Source organism: Macaca mulatta, chromosome X (genome assembly GCF_049350105.2).
Source record: "Macaca mulatta isolate MMU2019108-1 chromosome X, T2T-MMU8v2.0, whole genome shotgun sequence".
Taxonomy (NCBI): Eukaryota; Metazoa; Chordata; class Mammalia; order Primates; family Cercopithecidae; genus Macaca; species Macaca mulatta.
In genome coordinates, this window is record NC_133426.1 from 114,471,013 (window position 1) to 114,485,409 (window position 14,397).

At 46.9% G+C, this 14,397-nt stretch overlaps 1 protein-coding gene across 14 annotated transcripts in view; it reads right to left on the bottom strand.

The window, feature by feature from the left end:
• Window positions 1-12,468: 12,468 nt before the first annotated feature.
• Window positions 12,469-14,397, bottom strand: part of TSC22D3 (TSC22 domain family member 3) — a 64,416-nt gene continuing 62,487 nt past the window's right edge. For 13 of the 14 annotated variants that reach the window (XM_028841752.2, XM_028841753.2, XM_077987700.1 and 10 more), the window contains one exon: window positions 12,469-14,011. In XM_028841752.2, the coding sequence (XP_028697585.1) occupies window positions 13,781-14,011 (231 nt within the window). In that variant the 3' untranslated portion in view covers window positions 12,469-13,780. 14 annotated transcript variants of the gene reach the window in all.

Sequence of the window (14,397 nt, forward strand, 5' to 3'; positions counted from 1 at the left end):
ATGCTTTGACCTTCTGCAGGGCAGACACTGACAAGATGATATTGATGCCTTTGGAGGGAGAAGGAGAAAGAACTTATGGGGAATGATCTGGCCCTCAGTGATACTCAGGTGTCTATGTCATTCTCTATAAGGTTAGCAACTGCTCTTCAGCAAGGTTGAAGACTGTTGAAATGGATTCTGTAATCCTACATTTGGGGAAATAGGTGTTACTGAATAATTTTTACCCACAAAAAAATCTTTTAGCTCTGCAGAAAGCTACATTCCCATAAAAAATAATTCCCTCAAATTAACATCTCAACACAGCCTGTCTGTCCTAAATGTGAGACTACAGGGTGGAAGACAGTGTGATCAGTGGGAAGTGGTTTACTTGATGACTCTCAAGGCCTCTCCCAGTTCCAAGATTTGAAGATTCTGTGCTGTTGTTCCTTTTATAGCCATTAAAAACTAAGAGGATCTTTTCTAGAATTTTGACTTTGGATATCAGGGTCCCAGATTTTGACCTGAGGCTGCCCATTTTAAGGATCACTATCCCCTTTGCCTCCATAAAGACATTTAAGAGGATAGTCTGGGCTCCCAGTTTCTGCAATTTCTTTAGTAAGAGGCCTCTGGGGTCATTTCCTGAGATCTCCCTTGCCTGGGCCATTCTGGCAAAACAGCTCTGCAGCAGCAGGGACATTCCCCTAACCCTCAGGGATTTGCTCTTTTCACTGCCTTCCCAAAGCATATGGCCACACCTGCCAGCCAGCTCTGACCTGCTTGAGTAGGCATAGCCCTCTGTGTAGAAGTCATTGGTCACAGAGCCTGAGAAGCTCTTTCCTGTGCTCTCTTCCTCATTTCTTCTTCTCCCTCCTTTTCATCTCTCAATATATCCAAACACCTGAAGAAGAAACTGCTGGTTGCCTACTCCAATGTCTGTTCTTCCTTTCCTTAATAACAGAAACTTGAATCTGTTTGGGGCTAGCAATGTACTCCGTTCAAGAAAGCCCTTCTTTTAGTTAGGAGTGGGCAGACTAGAGTCTGGCTAATGAGCTATAAGCAGAAGTGTTATGCAGTATGTCTGGGAAGCTTTCTTAAAAGGGAGGAGCCATCTTTCTTCCCCTTTCTTCTTTCTGCGGCCTGGATTGTGGATACAATGACTGGAGCTTGAGCAGCCATCTCAGACAATGAGGCAATATGCTAAATATGGTGGGCAGCAACTAGGAAGAAGTTTGGGTATGTGGTGACTTTATAGAGCTGCCCTATGAACTCTGGACTGTGTACCTTCAGACTTCTCTGATGGGAAAGATGAATAAACTATCTTTTTAAAGCAACTGTTATTATTTTGTTCTGTTATTACAGTCAGGGCTAATCCTAACTTATGCTGTGTCACCCCCACCCTGAGAATGAGACTATGGCTTGACAAACAGATGCAGATAATGGTCTAGGGTTTTATGGGTTACAATATGGATATAGGGAAAAGTAAGCATTTGGAATGTCTTAGGTATGGAGGGGATGGGATCCCTAGTCAAGAGGCACAGGAATACTAGTAGACTGTAGGCAATTTCCCTTCATAGTACAATTTCCCTTCATAGTAAGCCCCATGAAGACCAGCACATGTCTCTCAGATTTACCACAGTATCCCCAGTGCTTAGCCTTGTGCCTGGCACATAGGACAGGCTATATTAAAAATTATTAACAGAGGCTGAGTGTGGTGGCTCACACCTGTAATCCCAGCACTTTGGGAGGCCGAGGCGGGCAGATCACTTGAGGTCAGGAGTTTGAGACCAGTCTGGCCAACATGGTGAAACTCGGTCTCTACTAAAAATACAAAAATTAGCCCAGCATGGTGGCGCACATCTGTAATCCCAGCTACTCGGGAGGCTGAGACATGAGAATCACTTGAACCCAGGAGACAAAGGTTGCAGTGAGCCAAGACCACACCACTGCACTCCAGCCTGGGTGACAGAGCAAGACTCTAATTGACAGAATAAACAACTCAATGTTTTCTTTTTTTTTTTTTTTTTTTTTTGAGACGGAGTCTCGCTGTGTCTCCCAGGCTGGAGTGCAGTGGCGTGATCTCGGCTCACTGCAAGCTCTGCCTCCCGGGTTCACGCCATTCTCCCGCCTCAGCCTCCCAAGTAGCTGAGACTACAGGCGCCCGCCACCACGCCCGGCTAGTTTTTTGTATTTTTAGTAGAGACGGGGTTTCACCATGTTAGCCAGGATAGTCTCGATCTCCTGACCTCGTGATCCACCCGCCTCGGCCTCCCAAAGTGCTGGGATTACAGGCTTGAGCCACCGCGCCCGGCCCTCAATGTTTTCATAATGGAAATAATCAACAGGCCACCAGTTTACTTACATGATATGAAAGAATCTGGGAAAGCTTTCCCACCCCACTGTCCCTACCCAAAAATGTCTTCCCCAATCCATGACTACTACAGCATGTGAAGCTCCCAGAAGTTTCTTTCTTTTCTTCTTTCTTTCTTTCTCTCTCTTTCTTTCTTTCTCTTTCTTTCTTTCTTTCTCTTTCTTTCTTTCTTTCTTTCTTTTTCTTTCTCTCTCTTTCTTTATTTTTTCTCTCTCTCTCTTTCTTTCTTTGTCTCCTTCCTTCCTTCCTTCTTTCATTTTGTTTGTTTGTTTGTTTGTTTTTTGTGTGTTTTATTTTTTATTTTTTTTGAGACGGAGTCTCGCTCACTCTATCACCCACACTGGAGTGCAGTGGCACGATCTTGGCTCACTGCAACCTCCACCTTCCAGGATCAAGCGATTCTCCTGCTTTGGCCTCCCGATTAGCTGGGATTATAGGCACGTGCCACCATGCCAGGTTAATTTTTTGTATTTTTAATAGAGACGGGGTTTCACCATGTTAGTCAGGACGGTCTCGATCTCCTGACCTTGTGATTCGCCTGCCTCGGCCTCCTAAAGTGCTGGGATCACATGCATGTGCCACCATGCCCAGCTTCTTTCTTTCTTTTCTTTCTTTTTTTTTTTTTTTTTTTTTTTTTTTGAGATGGAGTCTTACTCTATTGCCCAGGCTGGAGTGCAGTGGTGCGATCTCAGCTCATGGTAACCTCTGCCTCCCTGGTTCCAGTGATTCTTCTGCTTCAACCTCCTGAGTAGCTGAGATTACAGGCACCTGCCACCATGCCCGGCTAATTTTTGTATTTTTAGTAGAGACGGGATTTCACCATCTTGGCCAGGCTGGTCTTGAACTCTTGATCTCGTGATCCACCCACCTTGGCCTCCAAAAGTGCTGGGTTTACAAGCGTGAGCCACTGCGCCCGGCCTTATTTATTTCTTTATTTGGAGACAGAGTCTCACTCTCACCCAGGCTGGAGTGCGGTGGTGTGATCTCAGCTCACTGCAACCTCCTCCTCCCGGGTTCAAATGATTCTCCTTCTCAGCCTCCCGAGTAGATGAGAATGTAGGTGTGCGCCACCACGCCCGGCTAATTTTTGTATTTTTAGTAGAGATGCGGTTTCACCGTGTTGGCCAGGCTGGTCTCAAACTCCTGACCTCAGGTAATCCACCCACCTCGGCCTCCCAATGTGCTAGTGTTATAGGCATGAGTCACCATGCCTGGACCCAGAAATTTATTTTTTGATCAGCAAGTATCAGGCACTGTGTTCAGCTCTGAGGATATAGTGGTGAGCAAAATCCGTATGGGTCCTGCCCACAGGGATATTCCAGAGCGGTGAAGCAGAAACAGACAAAAATTTGTGAACAAATCATTACAATCTGGGATAAATGCAACAAAACAAAGGTAATGGAGAAAACTTCTTTAGACAGAGTGACAGGCGAAGATGTCTCAGAGGAAAGGAGAGCCCAAGGATTAGAACAAGCATCCAAGCGAAGAGTCGGGGGAGGGTGCTGGTGGAAGGTTCTGGTTTGAGGGAACCAGACACACAAAGGCTCTGAGGAGTATTTGAGGAATGAAAGCAGTTCAGTGGGCTGGAACTTGGTAAGAGCAGGGGAGTGACACGGGAAAAGGCTGGAGAGGTCAGTGGAGGCCAGATCACGCAGGCACTTGTAGGCCATGGGAAGGAGTTTGGACTTTACTAAGTACAATGATAAGCCACTGATAAGCCTAAAGCAAGGGAATGCCATGATCTGATTTTGCATTAAGAAGGAGGTCACTCTGGCTGCTATGTGGAATTGGACAGGGTCCAATGTGGAGGTAGGGAAACCAATGAGGCTTTTACCTTTGTGTGAAAGAAGAGGGTGGCTTAGATCAGGGAGTGGGAAGGGGGCTAGAGAGAAGTGGAGGGATTCAAGGTGTGTTCTGGAAGTTGAATGGACCAGACTGGGCAATGGATTGGATGTAGGAGCTAAAGGTTGGGGGAGGAATCAAGGTTTCTGGTTTAAGCAGCTATGTAGATGGTGGTGCCAAATACCAAGGTGGGATACGCTGCGGGAGGTGGGAGTCAGGACTTTGATTTTGGTCATGCAGATATTGACATACTTGTGACACAAACAAATGGACCTGTCAAGGAGACAGTTGAATATTGGAGTCTGGAGCTCAGGTGAATGCTTAGGACTGGAGATACAAATTTGGGAGTCATTAGCATGGCAAATGTTACTTAAGACCTTGGGAGTAAATGGAACTGACCAGGGAGAGAGTACAGAGAGGACAGAGCTGAGCTCAGAGACACTCCAAATAGGGGAAGAGAAGCCTGCAAAGGTGACTAAGAAGGGACCTTAAGATTATTTATATATTGCCCATCTCTGTAGAATGTTCTGGAGTTTGAGGACACTGATAAATAGCACCTCTTTTCTTCTACCTGAAGTCAGAATCAATCAAGACACACACACACACACACACACACACACACACACGCCAGCCAGGAAACAAAAATATTACCTTTAGCAATCATAAAGCTATTTGGAGAAAAAGGAATAAGGGTGCAGCTGAACAGACTTGCTAATATGCACTTTTGCCCAGTTAGACAGACTCAGGCATCCTGTCCCTGTCATAGGTGGACAAGCAGGGGATGAGCCTGCATCACTGAAGTTACTGCAGGGCTGTAAGAGCAGACCAGAATACAGAATATGTGTGCTCTGCAGGCTGAGAGAACCTAGAAGGTCGGGAGAGAGGAGGGGGCAACTCTCAGTGTGCTCTGTTTTGCCTTGCCAACTCCCCATTCTGACTTTCATCTGCTCTCACCATTGGAAAACATGAAATAAGCTCCAGGAGCACAGAGGCCTCGTATGACCTGGTCATTGTTTCACCCCTGTGCCTCACAGGGTACCTGGCACACAATAGGTGCCAATGTTTGTTGAATGAATTAATAAACAGATGTGGATGTCAAGACTAGAATAATCCTCACATATCATACAGGAATCACCTATGCCCAGGCCTCAATCCCAGACCAATTTTTATCAACATTTCTGAGGATGAGGTTCAGCATTCAGGATTTCTCTAAGCTCTCCCCAGGTGATTTCAATGTGCAGCTAAGGTGAAGAACTATTATCGCCCTGGTCCAACCCCTCATTTTACAGCAAAGTTATTTGTAGAGGGTGTTACATCAGAGGGCTTGTCCTGGCCCTACTGCTGACTGTGTGTGGGACTGGGACTTGCCTATTTCTCTGTCTGGCCCTCATTGCTCTCATGTGGGAAGTGAGGGGGTGGGGACAGATGATCTCTAGAGCCCTGTCCAGCTCTAATGGTGTATTACTCTCTATTCTGATCCCAGATATGAACTTAACTCACTGGGACATCAATTGTGCCTCACGATGCCTTTGCACGGTGGTTAGGTTAGTTTTGTGCTTGAGATGACAGAGCTCTGGATTGCAGTGGACAGCAAAGTAGAGATGTTTGGAAGAGTTCAGGACCTACAGACTCAGTCTTTGGTGGTTAATTCATCCTGTTTTTTCCTTGGGTGGTGGCAGCAAGTTGACCAGTGGAACAGCAAAGAAACAACAGAGGAGCCCAGCTAAGGAAGCTGCAATGAGCTAGGGCTGCCCTCTTTGCTCCTGCTCCTCCTCTTCTAGCTCTTGTCTTCCCCTGCCCATCCCCCTCCCAGTCATCTCTTTCTTATTCCTTTCCTGTCCTCTCCATGTATCTGCATCAATCACAAGTCTTTCAAAGGCAAGCCTATTATTTCTGTCTACCCGTGCAATCCACCCACCTCCCTCCCATTCTAGTTTGGTACCCCAGAGCTTGTAAGTGTGTTGTCACAATGCGGGCAATCAGAAGTGGCTCATGAAATGAAAAAGGGGGGAGGCCAGGTACAGTGGCTCATGCCTGTAATCCCAGCACTTTGGGAGACCAAGACAGGCGGATCACCTGAGGTAAGGAGTTCAAGACCAGCCTGGCCAACACGGTGAAGCCCCGTCTCTACTAAAAATATAAAAATTAGCTGGGCGTGTTGGTGCAGGCCTGTAATCCCAGCTAGTGGGGAGGCTGAGGGAAGAGAACGGGCTTGAACCTTGGAGGCAGAAGTTGCAGTGAGCTGAGATTGTGCCACTGCACTCCAGTCTGGGCGACAGAATGAGACTGTGTTTCAAAGAAAGGAAGAAGGCCTAGAACTTAAAGTATAATAAAAAAAAGAAAGGAAGAAGGAAGGAAGGAAGGAAAGAAGGAAGGAAGGAAGAAAGAAAGAAAGGAAGGAAGGAAAAGAAAGGGGAATAAAAAGGGAAGAAATAAGGCTGTAGGTGATTCTCTTCCTCTCCAAAATTGCATGGAGTCTTGAGGGTGCTGTGCCATGTATCCATCTTTAAAAGTGGCTATTTCCTCAGCATTCTTCAACCAGGGTTACTGGACAAGAGCTAGATATGAGGATGGATAGAATTTCGGGGCTAGAAGCAGAGCTGAGGCCTAGAGCAAAGAGGTAATGTATATGAGTCTCACAGCCAGAGGACTCCTCCTGGCCCCAGTACTCACAAAGCACTTGACTTATAAACGATCCTGTGTAGCCACCTTGTTTTGCAGATTGGAAAACCGAGGTCTAGAGATGCCAATGACTTGTCCAAGGTCATGTAGTTTGCTAGCCAAAGACTAGGACTACAGCCCAGAACTCCTGACTGCCTTTTCCTGAAATACTTCCGCTCCCTCAGCCTTCCTCAAAGTGCCTGTCAGTTTAATTTTATAAGATGGCAGGGCTTGTGGTAAGGACTCTGAAAAGAAAATGTCAAAAGAATAGACCAAATGATGGAAACAGGAGATTGCCAAGCCTCAGCGTTCTCTCCAGCTTTCCCTAGCCCTTTACCTGCCACCTCCACAGCCTGCCTGTCTTCCTACTCCCTGGAACATAAGGCTGCCCTGGGGACAGCCTCCCAGGGTCGGCTCTGGAGCTCCTGCTCATCCTCCTCTGCAGCCACTTCTCTGGGGCATCTGTCCGCACACGTCTTCAGCTCCTACGACACACAGACATGCCCGCATCTCGAGCTCTAGCCCTCGACTTCACCTTCACATTTGTCTTTCTATAGGATATTTCCATATGTAAATATGCCTCACTCAGCCAGAGATCAAAATTGGAATTCATCTTCCCTATGCAAAGCACAACCTTTTCCTACCCCTCTGTTTCTTTCAGGGCTTCCATAGTACACCAATCCTCCTGACTCAAAACTTCCGTGTCACCAGAGGCTGGGGGAGGGGGAAATGGGGTTGGGGGGCGGTTAGTGTTTAATGGGTACCCAGTGCCAGTTTGGGATGATGACAAAGTTCTTGAGAAGGATGGTGGTGATGGTTACACAACAATGTGACCATAATTAATGGCATTGGACTGTACATTTGAAACGGGTGAAAATGGTAAATTCTGTGTTATGTCTATTTCACCACAATTAAAAAAAAAAAAACCCAAACCCAAAATTCATGTCATCCTTGACTTGTGGCTACCTTGCTCTCTTCTCCCCAGCTTACTTTGCTACCAGGTCATTCTGATTTTTCACCTAGTGGAGATTCCTCAAACTTTTCCATACTCCAGAACCACTAGGGACTTGTTAGAGTTATCAATTCCCAAGTCCTACCCACCTCTTTGGTGTAGGGGTGGGGCGTGGAATCTACATTTTAAACTTCCCAACAAACCTGATGTGAGTGGACTGCAGACTGCACTTGGAGAAATAGTGCCTCTCAGTGTCTTTCGGTTTTGTCCCTTCCTCTTCCTTCTACTACCCCTATCCTTGCCCCGGCTGGCCCTCATCACCTCACACCTGGATTACAGCAACAGCTGGTCCGTCACTAGCCTTTCCCTATTCTAGCCTCTCCAGCTGCCAGGACCCATCTTCTACAAATATCTTTTGCATCACATCACTTCTCTGCTCGGAAGCCTACCATGGCTCCCTGAGACCTCTTAGATTCTATCTAAAGTCACTTGGCTGGAAGCCAGCCAAGTGAGCCTCCCACCCTCCCGCTTACCTTCTTCTCTGTTCACTGCCACCCCTCCCGTGCTCATTAGTCATTTATTTTCCTTATGTTAGTCCCTCTGCTAGTTTGGGGTGGTCTTTCTTCTACCTCACCCTTCCCACAATGAGCCCTGGAACACTTCTGATTACGTTGGAGGAATTGTGAAAACTGTTCAGATTCTCTATCCTGCTTCTCATTAATCTTGCCTTCCCCCATTGTGGGCTTTGCCATTCACCAGCTGTATGACTTTGGGCAAGTTGCTGAACCTCTCTGTGCCGTAGTGTTTTCACGTCCTCATGTGTAGAATGGTGATCTCAATAGGGCATACCTCATATGTCTGTGGACAGGATTAAGAGTCAACAGATGTAAAAAGTCTTATGACGGTTTCTAGCATAAAGTAAGTGCCATGTAAAGTGTTAGCTACTATTGGTAATTAGTATGATCACCTCCTCTTCCAGCCAGCTCCTCTCTGGAAACCATGTCTTCTTGGAATAGCTAACAGATGGAGTTCTCTGTTAAACCTTGCCTGATCTTGTGGAGGCGGTTAAGTATTAAGTGTTTGGGTTTCAACAAGCTCCTGTACATGAGATAACCTGAGGAACTGGGCTGTCTACAAAGCTGTAATTATGTCCATTAATTTCTAACCAAGTAGGAGGAAAGGGGCTGAGATTTGAAAGCAAGATTTTCCAGAATAAATAGGATTGACGTTGTGAGGGCAACTTCGCAATACCTTTTTTTTTTTTTTTTTGAGATGGAGTTTCACTCTTGTTGCCCAGGTTGGAATGCAATGGCATGATCTTGACTCACTGCAACGTCCGCCTCCCGGGTTCAAGCAATTCTTCTGCCTCGGCCTCCTGAGTAGCTGGGATTACAGGCATGCGCCACCATGCTCAGCTAATTTTGTATTTTTAGTAGAGATGGGGTTTCACCATGTTGGCCAGGCTTGTCTCAAACTCCTGGCCTCAGGTGATCTACCCGCCTTGGCCTCCCAAAGTGCTGGGATTGCAGGCGTGAGCCACTGCACCCAGCCAACTTCACAATACCTGAAGGGACAGTGGATCATGCATCTTGTTTCCTATGGTCTTTCTGGAGTCCTTCTGCTGATACTCCAGGTCCCGGAGGCCCTGCCCCTAGCTTTCTTGTCTGAGCCCTCCTAGAACACCCTCCCCTGTGGCCATCCCCAGCTTGAAAGCCTCTCACTTTGTGTCTTAAGCAGTCATTGTCTGGAAATAACCCATCACCCACATTTCTGTTCTAGTCTACTTTTTCTTTAAATTGACAGACACAACTAAAATTATATGCATTTGTGATGTTTTGAAATATATACGCATTGTGGAATGGCTCAATTTAGCTAATTAATATATGTGTTGTTGTTTTAGCTTTCAAATCCATGTCCTTGATTTTGTAGTGAATATAATTAATTCCTTTAAGGCCCACTGAATTCACAGTCAGTGTTTGTAATTATGTGTTCCCCCCAGCCCACCCGCATCTCTCTTTCTCTCTCTCAATGAATACCAAAAGTTCAAGTACTATAGAGTTGGGGGAGGTTTGGGAGTATTTTCGACATAAAAAAAGGGCCCTTATTGTCACTAAGGTTGGGAACCACTGCCCCGTGGGACATGTGGGAGCCATGGGAGTAGCACTAAGTTCTCTGGCTCTCAGTTTTCTCGTCTGTCAAATGGAGGTAAATCATAACTGCCTGTTTTTCCAAGGGCAGGAAACAGAGTGTTCTGTACTCAGGAGTGGGGCCAGGGAGCAGTGATCTTGTGATCCTTGCTGCTATGCTGGGAAGCCTCCATGAGGATGAGATGAGAGAATAGATGGGAGGGCACATGCAGAGGTGGCAAATGCAGGCAGGGGATGCGTACTGCTTCAAGCCTCATTATTATTTTCCTCGTTCTGGGTCCAGCTGGACCAGCTGAGCCCAGAAGCCTAAAACCCATGGAAGCCTTGCCAGGAGCAACGTGTTCTTTTGCCTTTCTCCACCCTTAGTTGCTTTTCTGTGGAGAAAAAACAACAGAGAGCTGCTCCTGTATGTGACTAAGAAACATCTACAAACTTCCTCTTATCTAGCCTAGTAACTGCTGTGGCCTCAGAAGTTGCAGTGTTTGTCTCTGTTTAGTCAGCGTTGCCTAGGAAACAAAGTTGTTCTCTCTTTACCACTACGTGACTGTGGGGCCAGTTTTTTCCCCTTTCTTGTAGAGAAAGGCTTGATGACCAGAGAGGTTTGGGGCGTTGCTGGGCTATTTTCTAGGTTTCCTTTTTTCATCTGCTTTTTCTTGTTCAGCTGGAAGTCTGGCGTGGGAAGTCTACAGAAGATTAACCAAATAGCCACAAAGTCTCTAAGCTAGTTTTGAAAGGGGGAGGGATTTGGGAGTAAGTGGGGATTGGGAGAATTGGTCAGGGTGAGAAATGGCTGCCAGGGGGCTTTGAATGCACTCGTTCGAAGTTTGTATCTGTACCAGCAGCTGTACAATCTGCATGCCATGAACCAGTTGGCAGGTATAGACAATGAACATGGCATTATGAATATCAAGGTTGGGAGCAGGTGGGGAAACTGGGATTTGAGAAGCCAGCAAGGAGGAGTTTGCAATGTTCTGAAGGGTTTTGGTGATTAGAAAAGAACAGGTCAGCTGGGTGCAGTGGCTCATGCCTATAATCCCTGCACTCTGGAGGGCCAAGGCAGGCAGGTTCCTTGAGTCCAGGAGCTCAAGACCAGCCTAGGCAACATGGCGAAACCTCCATCTCTACTAAAAATGCAAAAAAAAAATAAAAATAAAAATAAAAAAAATTCAGGAGTGGTGGTGCACACCTACAGCCCCAGCTACTCAGGAGGCTGAGGTGAGGATCATCTGAGCCCAGGGAGTTGAGGCTGCTGTGAGCTGTGATGGCCCCACTGCACTCCAGCCTGGGCAACAAGAGTGAGACCCTATCTCAATAAAAAAACAAAAAACGAAAAAACAAAAACAAAAACAAAATGTCAACGTGTATGACCTTTACAGAGGAAGAAGCAGGTCATTTTGATTACATTTAGGCAGTGGTTGATGTAAGGGGCAGAGGGCAAGACATCTTGGTCACCTTGAGGTTTGTGGCTTAGGAAAATCAAGGAATTCTGTTTCCCCAGTTTCAAGTGGGAAAAGGATAGGTATATATGCTACCAGAAGCTGAGATGGAATGGAATCACTTAAAGAGAGGTGATAGTTTCCCTTGGGAACATAGTGGGCTTAGAACACAGCTCAGAGTCCAGAGGAAGTTCAGGTTAGGGCGTGGTAGAGGAGACACTAAGCACTCATCAACAACCAATCAGAGAGCTGCTAGGACTCTGGATGCTGGGGACATGGAGCTGGGAAAGGGTGATGGGTGATAATGAACCCCAAAGAGAGGTGGATGAAGGAATCTGGAGTCGGGAGCCTTAGACTTGGCCCTGCCCAAGTGGTTGGTGCGTTTGGTGAGAGAACTTTCAGCAGTGTCCCTGAGAACTTTGAGCAGGGACTGAGGACATCTTTCCTTGGCTGGAAGTAAGGGGAAGAGCAAAGGAAAGGGGAGTGGTTTTGCTTCCTCATATATTCTCCCTCCTTCTCTTACTAGGGCCTTCTTAGCTCCTTTGCCAAGCCAAGTGTCACATGTGGATTGGTATTAAGGAGAATGCATTAAGTGACCCCAGTGATGTTTTCAGAAGAGAGGAGGCCCACGCCTGTTGATTTGGTTCCTCTCTTCTCGCTCCCTCCTATGTATACCCTGCCTGTTTCTTTTGGGCCTTCCTGGGGGTATCTTTTCTCCAAAATCATCCCCTCAAGCTACGGTTGTGTGTTATGAGTCACCTTGCCACTCACTCCGAAGCTCTCATATGAAAGCAGAGCAGGAGAGAGAGGAAGGATCTGGGCTTGAGTCCTAATTCCCATAATAGTCATGTGACTTCGGGCAAGTCACTTAAACTCACTGAGTCTCAGTTTCTTTATCCAGACAGTGAGGGCAAAGAGCATGTCCTTCATATGGGTATTGTGCAGATGACACGAGATCACGGCTGCAGCATAGGCCTGGCACTGACAGGGTGCTCAAGGGATATTCAGGGGGTCAGCAAAACAGCCCCTACTGGCTGAGGGGCCTCTCCCACCCAGTCCGTTTATACTCAGTCAGACACCAAGTTTATTTTTAGAAAAACAGAGCAAAGTTTATTGAAATTTCAAGCTACATTTGAAAAATCAAAATCCAAATCCTGGAACCATACATCAGGATAAGGTGTCAAAAAGTGGAAAGTGTTCACTCTCACAAAACCCGCTACAGACAAGCTTTCTGGGCACACCTCCCAGGCTCCATTGGATCAAAGCCATTCCCTTGTTCATCCCTCATCCACAGTAGGACACCATCCTTCTGTTCACTTGAAAGTTTTCCACAATAATTACAAAACAAAACAAAACAAAACAAAACAAAAAACGTTTTCAAATGACACTGTGAAGCCCAAACTGATCTTCTCTCAACCCCATTCTATGTAGTCAGCACCAGTGAATGGTGGGTTTGGCATTCAAAAGAGGACTTCACGTTTCAGTGGACAGCTGGGGAAAGGGTTGCAGCAGCAAGGCATCCGTGGCCGCATTCAGAGCCTGGCCCCTCTCCTTGCCTTTACTCTCGAGTCTTACTTAACCTAAAGGACAAACTGGGTCAACTTGGTAAATGAACACAGTCAAAGACTTAGCCATAAGAGGTAAGGGACCAGTCAATATTCCCAAGGCTGGTTAGGCCCTTCAACATGTAGGTGGATGTGTGTATGTATACATCGCTACACTAAGATACAGATCTAGCCCTATGGGTATATATACGCATTTATGGCTATATAGAAAAACTATGCCAATACTAACCAAACAGAACTTTGTAAGCGGTCATCCCAAAGCTGTAATCCCACACTGGGCTGTGCACAAAGCCATGCATTATACCATATTAACCAACAGAAGGCTGACTTGGCTCAATCTCTCCCATCTGTGTCCCCTGCCTTCATGAAGCAGGGGAGAAGAGAGAGGTTGTCTCTGCTTAAAACAAGTGGCTTCTTCATAGGAACAGTCATTGTCAGGTGAAGCTGCTGAAGATGTCCATGGAAATGAGAAACAGACCCCTTAAACTTTCTGGAGCAAACTGGTGTCACACCTCAAACTACCCTTCTCCTTTGCCAGTTGCAGCTAAGTTGCCCAGGCCCTGGGAGCCCCCAGGGCGCAGTAGCATTAGAGGCTCACTGGCTTGGTGTTACTAGGCCCCATGCAACTCAGCCTCCAGAGACCTGCTCTTGTCAGGGGGTCTGTCACTGGAGTGGACCCAGGTGGCCATGTCCTTAGGACATCTCTTGGCACCAGCTATGCTAGGTGTAAAGTTCTCCTCGTGAGATGACGCTTGGGGAGCCAAAAACAAACTGGAAAGAACTAGGTAAAACAAGTTTAGTGGCTCTGCCCACCCTGAGGACAGAGCCACTTACACCGCAGAACCACCAGGAGCCTCGGGCACTTGTGGGGATTCGGGAGCTGGCTCTTCAGGGCTCAGACAGGACTGGAACTTCTCCAGCTGCTCTGGGCTTGCCAGGGTCTTCAACAGGGTGTTCTCACGCTCTAGCTGGGAGTTCTTCTCCACCAGCTCTCGGATCTGCTCCTTCAGGATCTCCACCTCCTCTCTCACAGCATACATCAGATGATTCTTCACCAGATCCTGCCAATGAGGGAATCATAACAAAGCCATTCCTTAGCCATCATGGACCCTCTGCAGCACCTTTGCTCTGCCATTGGTGTGCCTGTGCTGTCCTTAATGCCAGGGCCCTCCAGCCTTCCCTCAGTGAACTGGTCTGGCAAGTCCAATTCCTCGTTCACCTTTCTCTGAAGCACTTAAACCCTCATTCAGGAGAGCTACATGATTTGGCTCATGCTGGAGTTGAGAGCCCAGCTTTGAACTAGATAGGTTCTCCCCTCCAAGTTTCCAATGACTTTCAAAGCTGGCTGCTGAGGGGCCTTTGGGATGACACTTCTGCTGGTTGCCGGTGGTTTGCTATGTCCCCCATTTTACATAAGCCCCTGCTGCTGCTGATCCAGATCTGGGGG